This window comes from Montipora foliosa, chromosome 2 (genome assembly GCF_036669935.1).
Source record: "Montipora foliosa isolate CH-2021 chromosome 2, ASM3666993v2, whole genome shotgun sequence".
NCBI lineage: Eukaryota > Metazoa > Cnidaria > Anthozoa > Scleractinia > Acroporidae > Montipora > Montipora foliosa.
Genome location: NC_090870.1, coordinates 10761896 through 10769395, shown reverse-complemented (window position 1 = coordinate 10769395; position 7500 = coordinate 10761896). Strand labels below are relative to the sequence as shown.

At 46.2% G+C, this 7500-nt stretch overlaps 1 protein-coding gene across 1 annotated transcript in view; it reads right to left on the bottom strand.

Annotated features, from left to right (window-relative positions):
- LOC137992399 (exocyst complex component 5-like) overlaps positions 1-7500 on the bottom strand; it is a 33762-nt gene that overhangs the window by 15238 nt on the left and 11024 nt on the right. The window contains exon 7 of the mRNA XM_068837730.1: positions 939-983. Coding sequence (XP_068693831.1) covers positions 939-983 — 45 coding nt within the window. The remainder of the gene's footprint in view (positions 1-938; positions 984-7500) is intronic.

Sequence of the window (7500 nt, the reverse complement as noted above, 5' to 3'; positions counted from 1 at the left end):
ACCTTCTCAGCAAGCCAGAGGCGAAAGCAAAATCAAAAGGCACTGGCCAGCCAATGTTTGCGATGGCCCTTGTTTCTACCAGCTACCTCAACTGTTTTATATAATAAATTAACAATGTTCTTGGTTTACTAACTAATTTGCAATTTTCTACATCTTCTGTGATTTGCCAAAGAAATGACTTTTGCCTTCGAAAAACTGCATTGAGTAATACAATATAACTGTACCTCATTTGAGAGAATTTCTGGAAATAAACTTAGGGTATCCATAGATAAACCTTCCAACGTTTGTTAGTCCAATATGTGAGATTTTCATTTCTACATTTGATACCCAAATTTTCAATAACATACGATCACTCCAACCAAAGCTAGGTTTCGGAATATTTTCCGACATCTGCGATTTTGTTCTTTTAATTTGATTGTATTTGCCTTTAGCCGCGCATCTCATACTGCGCATAACATTGAAACTTCGGAGCTGGCAGGGTTTCACGCCATGACGTGAAACTGCATTTGCAGCCTGACACTGAGCGCAAGCTCGAGGTGATGACTGTAGCGGTCCAATTTCCTTGCATTTCTTGAGCAATTTGAAATCACTTTACTTAAAGATTATAGCTCGGACAAACAAGGAGATTCAAGTTTTCAGTAATATTCAGTAGCTTTTGCTACATAACAACAATTCTTCCGGTTGATCTAGTTTCGAAAGCTTCTCGCGAAATTCGGGAAAAAACACTTAGAATAAAGGGCATACAGCGTGAAAACAAGGACGGTGACCCCATCTTTTTATTGTATTTTTTAAAATGTCCTCATCAATCTGGTCAAACAACAAGGCCCTTTGTTTTTACTGGTTTGCTATTTGGATCCCAGAAATAACATATACAAAATAGTCAATTCAAACGCCCTGCTGCAAGCTAATGCTTTATTAGTTTGTTAATTACAACATACCTTTTGGCTCTGTTTTATGAAAGAATCAATACACTGGGAATAGCCCTATAAAGACAAAAATAACTTAATTAATGGACGCTTGCCCCACTATGGCATTGAATATCCCTTATTTTAAGTTCTGAATTGCAATACACCTGTACAATCACTTGCATCTAGGAACAGTCAGGAAATGATGGGATGGCGCTGTGGCGAGAGCACTCGCCTCCCACCAATGTGGCCCGGGTTCGATTCCCAGGCTTGGCGTCATAATTTATGTGGGTTGAGTTTGTTGGCTCTCTACTCTGCACCGAGCCGTTTTCTTGGGGTACTCCGATTTCCCCTCTCCTCAAAAACCGACATTTGACTTGACTTGCATTAATTGTTTATTTCAGTTTACAGTATCCCCAATTAGTGCTCCAGCCCTGGAATGACTAGACACTTAAGGCTGCGTTTTTTTGGGAAAACCCGAAAACGGATTCTTGAATCCAAAATCCAAAAACAGATCATGAATCTAAAGTATCTACACTCGAGGAGGATACTTCGGATCAAATCTTAAATCCGGATTTTTTAGATTCACCACTGAAGCGTTTTTTTGGGAAAAGATTTGAAAAAGGTATTTTTGACAAGTGCTTTTCTATGCAAAAGTGATACACAACAGCATGACATTCGCCCAAATGTTTTTCTCGCGCCATTTTCATCGCACGACAGAAGACACGAATAGGTCGAAAGTAGTTAGGTTTCCTGCAAATTTCACACCACAAATTACACTTCACGTTTCTTCACAGCAGAGTTAATATTAACTCTGTTCACAGTAATAATATTGTTAGAACCTTTCCTACAGCTAAAAAAGTAAACTGCAAAAATACCCTCTGTAATCAAATTGTACCTTAGGATGCATCGCTATATTTCGCTTTGTTGTTTAGTTCTCGCTATTAAGGAGCTTAAGATCTACGACGACGACGGCATCGACGAAAACGCCACAAAACAATGATATCATTGGTTAAAGGAGCATAAATAATCGTGCTGCACGTGCAGCACGGCTTTTAGCTCATATTTTTGCGGTTCTCTGCGTGACGACGACGTGAAATCACTAAATTTTGGGTTTTGACGACAACGTGAGCATGCAACAGAGAATCTTTCATTCTCTATTTTCAGTCTGAAACCGCTCGTACCAATTTATTTTTGGGATACTTCGCCCACATTGTACGAAATGAACGAGATGGAATAATCGCGAAAGACTAGAGCCAAGTTCTATTTTGAGGTGACGTTTTCGTCCACGTCGCCGTCGTTTAGTTTGTTTCATTGTTCAGCCTCGTAAGCACGGTGTTGTTTAGTAAGCCTCATTGTCAAACGGTTCGCGCATAATTAGCGCTGCACCTTTGTTACCCCTTTTTTGCCTGCTCGTTCCTCGCATATCCTTCTTGTCTTCGGTTAACAAACGTCTTCTCTTGCTCGGAGTTTCGGCTCAACTTATTGGTGTGGTGGCAGCGCAACATTTCCAAAGAACCCGCAGAGTCAAGGACGTCAAAGTGTTCTATGATTTTCGCCGCCTCTCTGAGCATCCAAACCGGAATTCATGAACCGTAGCGATGACTTCGCACAGAGCGCCGAAACAGTGGTCGCTTTCTTCGAAGGAAACTATCACTTCGATCGAAGCCTGGGAAAACAATTAAAAGTACATCCTATCCCTCGATCCGAACTTTTGCAAACTTTCTTACTGATGGATCGTCGTGTGGTAAAAAAACAAACGCTACGCATCTACGTGGTTTCTCCAACGATCCTGAATCTGTTCTAGCGGCAAGAAGAAGGACTGCCGCTCAAAAGGCGACACATTTGGAAATGATGCTACGCCAAATCGCGAATTACGCCCCTATCATTTCCCGGAATTCAATCGTCAAGAACTCTACATTTATTAGCGGCGTGTAGCAAACGATCCAACAGCACTATGGCTTGCAGTTAACCGGTTCCCGTTTCTTGGTCCTCGCGAACATTTCTCCGAAGCCTGAACAACGCCCCGAAGATTTATTCCAAAGCTTAATGGCCATTATTGAGGAGAACCTGCTAACTACATCCAGCGGAATTACTCATCATGGCGAGATTCCAGACACCGACGAAGAATTATCTCCGTCCCTCGAAAATTTTGTTGTTCTTACCTGGTTACGCTTACTCCATCCCGGCCTTCCGCGGCTTGTGAAACAGCGTTATGGAACCGAGTTACGTAATAGAACGTTGGCCTCTGTGAAGCCTGAGATCTCTCTAGCCCTCGAGTCGTTACTTGACGAGCTTCACTCCAGTGATGAATCAAAGGTCTTACGCTCTGCTCCCCCGACTGATCATCGCTCATTTGTATCCGCTCAACGCAGGCTACTGCCCAAGCTGCGAGCCGTCAAGTCCTGTTCTCTCTGCCAGCAGTCTGATCGCCCAGATTTTCGGTCTCATTTCCTAAGCAGTTGCAAGTTTCTGCCTGAGCCAAGTGGCCGGCTTTGAATTAGATGAGAGCAGTTCTGATTACCAGCACAGCCTTGACCAGGCTGGTCCTTCAGATTTTCAAGAATTCTCAAATATGCAGCACTGTTCCTCCGGAGCCTTACCTACTATGGAAGCTCCTGTCACTCGACGCGTAAATGTCTCCCAGTCTCCATTCCTTCATGCGTTTTACTGTCATCACCCCTTGCGCCTTACAATCTACACTGGCACAGAGACTAATATGATGAGAGCTTCCCTAGTAAGGCACATTGGTGCTAAGGTGACTAAAAGCTCCCAAAATGCTTTGCAGGCCGACCGTCGTACACCGCTAACTGTTGTTGGTGAGACCCGCCTTCCTCTGATTCGTCATGGCAGACCTCTTACGCTGGATGCCCTCGTTGTCGAGGATCTTGATGTTGATATATTGGCGGAACGCCCTTCATGACTTCCAACGACATCGCAGTTCGCCCCACTAAACGTGAGATCATCATCGCTGGGTGTGACGTGGCATCCTACGGTTGTTCCCAAAGTCCCCAGACCCATTAGAGCTTGCCTCCTAGGCGCCCCAAACACTAAATCCACTGTTTGGCCGGGTGAGTTCCTTGAAATTGACGCCCCCTCAGAGCTGCTTAAAGATGCTACACTCACCATCGAGCCCCGTATGGACCCGGTCTCTTCTAGTCACCTCAAACCTACTCATATCTGGCCTCACCCTGACATCGTCCAATCCATTGGCGGTAAGCTGAGACTTCTCAACAATACCGAGGAGCCCTTACTTGTCCGTAAGAACGACCATCTATGCCAAGCACGTCTTACTGTTCTGGAACCTCCCACAGAGTCCTCCTCATCGCAGGTCGCCGAGCCATCTCCTAAGTTTACTGCTCCTCCCTCTTCTCCTATTGAGTCCATACACGTAGATCCTGACGGTTTGTTGTCCTCCTCTGAGAAAGCCGTGTTCATTTCCCTTTTGAAGGAATTCCAATTGGTCTTTGATTCCCGTATCTCTGGTTATAATGGAGCTGCCGGTCCGATTGAAGGAGTTGTGAATATGGGACCCGTCGCGCCCCCCCCCCCCCCCCCCCAGCGCAAAGGGCGTGTCCCTCAGTACTCCAGTTACCAACTCGACCTGCTTCAAACCAAGTTTGACGAGCTTGTGGCCCAAGGTGTGTTCTGTCGACCAGAAGATTTAAAGGTTGTTGTGGAATATCTAAACCCATCCTTCCTAGTGAAGAAGGGGAATGGTGGCTTCCGCTTGGTAACAGCATTTACTGATGTGGGCCACTATAGCAAGCCTCAGCCCTCATTTATGCCGGACGTGGACTCCACCCTTCTCAAGATTGCTTGCTGGAAGTACATCATAGTCTCTGATTTGTCTCAGGCATTCTACCAAATCCCCCTTGCAAAGAACTCCATGAAGTATTGTGGTGTGGTTACACCCTTCAAAGGTGTTCGCATCTACACACGCTGTGCCATAGGAATTCCCGGTTCTGAGACAGCCCTCGAGGAGCTAATGTGCCGTGTCCTGGGTGATCTTCTTCAGGAAGGCTGCGTTGCTAAGATTGCCGACGACTTGTATTGCAGTGGAAACACTAATCAGGAGCTCCTTACCAACTGGCGAAAAAGTCCTCTTGGCTCTGGATCGCTGCAACCTCCGCCTCTCACCCGCCAAAACCATAATCTGCCCAGCCTCGACCACCATCCTCGCTTGGATTTGGTCTCAAGGCTCGATCTGTGCTTCTCTCCACCGTGTAGCTGCACTGGCTGTCCGTGGTCTCCATGCTTTTGTTGGTTCGTACAAAATGCTTGGCCGGGTCCTTAGTGGAGCTGCTAAGCTCCTCGCTCCCCTCGAGTCCCTTATGGCTGGTCGTCAATCTCAGGATAAGATTCCTTGGTCTGACGAACTTCTGGTGCGTTTCAGCTCCTGTCAAGAAGCCCTATTGTCTAACAGATCTATCAATCTTCCCAAGCCTGATGATCAGCTCTGGATCGCGACCGATGGTTCTGTCAAGATGAATGGCTTTGGCGCCACTCTTTATGTACTTCGTGTGACCAGAAGCTCCACCTCGTCAGATATTTCAGTGCTAAATTTAAAAAACATCAAGCTTCCTCGTTGCCATGTGTCAAGCATTTCGCCCCTTATACAATTCAATCAAAGTCTAAGACTTATGTACTGACTGATAGCAAGCCACGTGTCCAGGCCTTTGACAAGCTCTGCCGAGGCCACTTCTCTTCCAGTCCTCGGGTAACTTCATTTTTATCTTCTGTTAGCCGTTACCAAGTCAGGCTGCTCCATCGGGCCGGTTCTGCGAACCTACCTTCTGACTTCGCTAGTCGTAACGCACCAGCTTGTGACGACCCTCGCTGCCAAGACTGTTCATTTGTATCCGATGCTGAAGACCTGGCTGTACGTCCCATATCTGTTTATGATGTTTTATCGGGGAAGACGTCCCTTCCTTTCATTAGCCATTCCGCCTGGCTCCAGTTGCAGCTAGAGTGCCCGGACGTGAGGCATGTCCACTCTCATCTGAAGCAGGGCACTCGCCTGTCAAAGAAGCTGACAAACATCAAAGACGTCAAGCATTACCTGAACCTCGTCTCCATTTCCCGTGACGGCCTGCTCATCGTAAAACGCGATGAACCTTTTGCTGCGTCCCGCGAATGTGTAGTCATCCCGCGCTCTGTTGTTGATGGTTTCCTTGCTGCCCTGCACGTGAAACTGGACCACCCTTCCCGTCACCAAATGAAACTGGCTTCGCAGCGTTACTGCTTCGCCTTAGATCTGGACAAAGCCCTGGATCGGTGCTCGCAGTGTTGCCACCTGTGCTCTTCCCTGAAGAAAGTTCCCTCCGCTCTCGTTGAACAGTCAACTTCTGATCCCCCTGACAGCTTTGGTATTTCCATCGCTGCTGACGTCATAAAGCGCTACTGTCAGCTTGTACTTGTCGTCCACGAGACTTCCACGTCCTTCATGGCTTCCTGAATTTGGCGAATCAAAAACCCAAAGAAGAATCCTGTGGCAGAGAAGTGTGTCGTCGAACTTGGGGATGAGCTTCTCCGTATTTGTCCTGAAGGTGGTACAATCACTCCTCTCTCCTTAGCTGTGGCAACAGCCAACCTCAACACCCGTATCCGTAACAGAGGATTGTCTGCCCGGGAGATGTGGCTTCAACGCAACCAATTCACCAACGCACAGATCCCCTTTTCTGACCTCCAAGTTGTTCGACAACAGCACTCCTTGCGGCTCGGTAACCATCCCGCTCGTGAGAGCTCCAAGGCCCCTGGCTGCTGTCCTCGCCCCGCCATGCCCGTTCAAGTCGGGAATGTGGTGCAACGTTCGCAAGTTCACTGAGTCACAGTTGCCCTCTACCTCCTATCGCGTCAAATTGTCTGAATGTTATCGCGTACCTGACCTACCAGAGACCACGTCTAACCTTTCTCGCCGTTACAGCACCGATTTCCACCCTGAAGATATTGACGAAGAGCCGCTTACTTCTGCACCTTTGCTACCTTTGTTACCCTTTTTTTGCCTGCTCGTTCCTTTTTGCATATCCTTCTTGTCTTCGGTGAATAAACGTCTTCTCCTGCTCGGAGTTTCGGCTCAACTTATTGCCGCATGTTTTACGTCATTTCTTTTTATCGATCGCTATTAAGGTTTTTTTTTTTCTGGTGGAATTTCTCCAAAACAAACCAGTTCACCAATAATTTTTTTTAGTATTTGAAATTGCACGCAACTCTGGGTTTGTTTGTTTGCGTTGTCATGGACAATAATCCTTTTTCGGATTTTGCGGTTTTTTCGACACTGAAGAATCCATTGATCTGAGATCACAAATCCGTTTTTGGTATTTTCCCAGTTTAAAAACACACCCTTAAATAAAGTTCCTTTCCTCTTCCTCTTTCCACCACAAAGCCTCCCTCCCCCTTGCTCTACTCCTTAAAATATCGAAACAGTGAAGAAAATCTTTCCCTAAAATTTAATTCAGCTGCTCACTTACATCAAATCAGTAATTTGCAAAATATGTCATTGATGGTTACACTTAACGCAAACACTTTGCAGACTTTGTGACATTTAATTGAACAAGAGCCTCATAACCTGTAATCCTGGATGTAAGAACTCAAG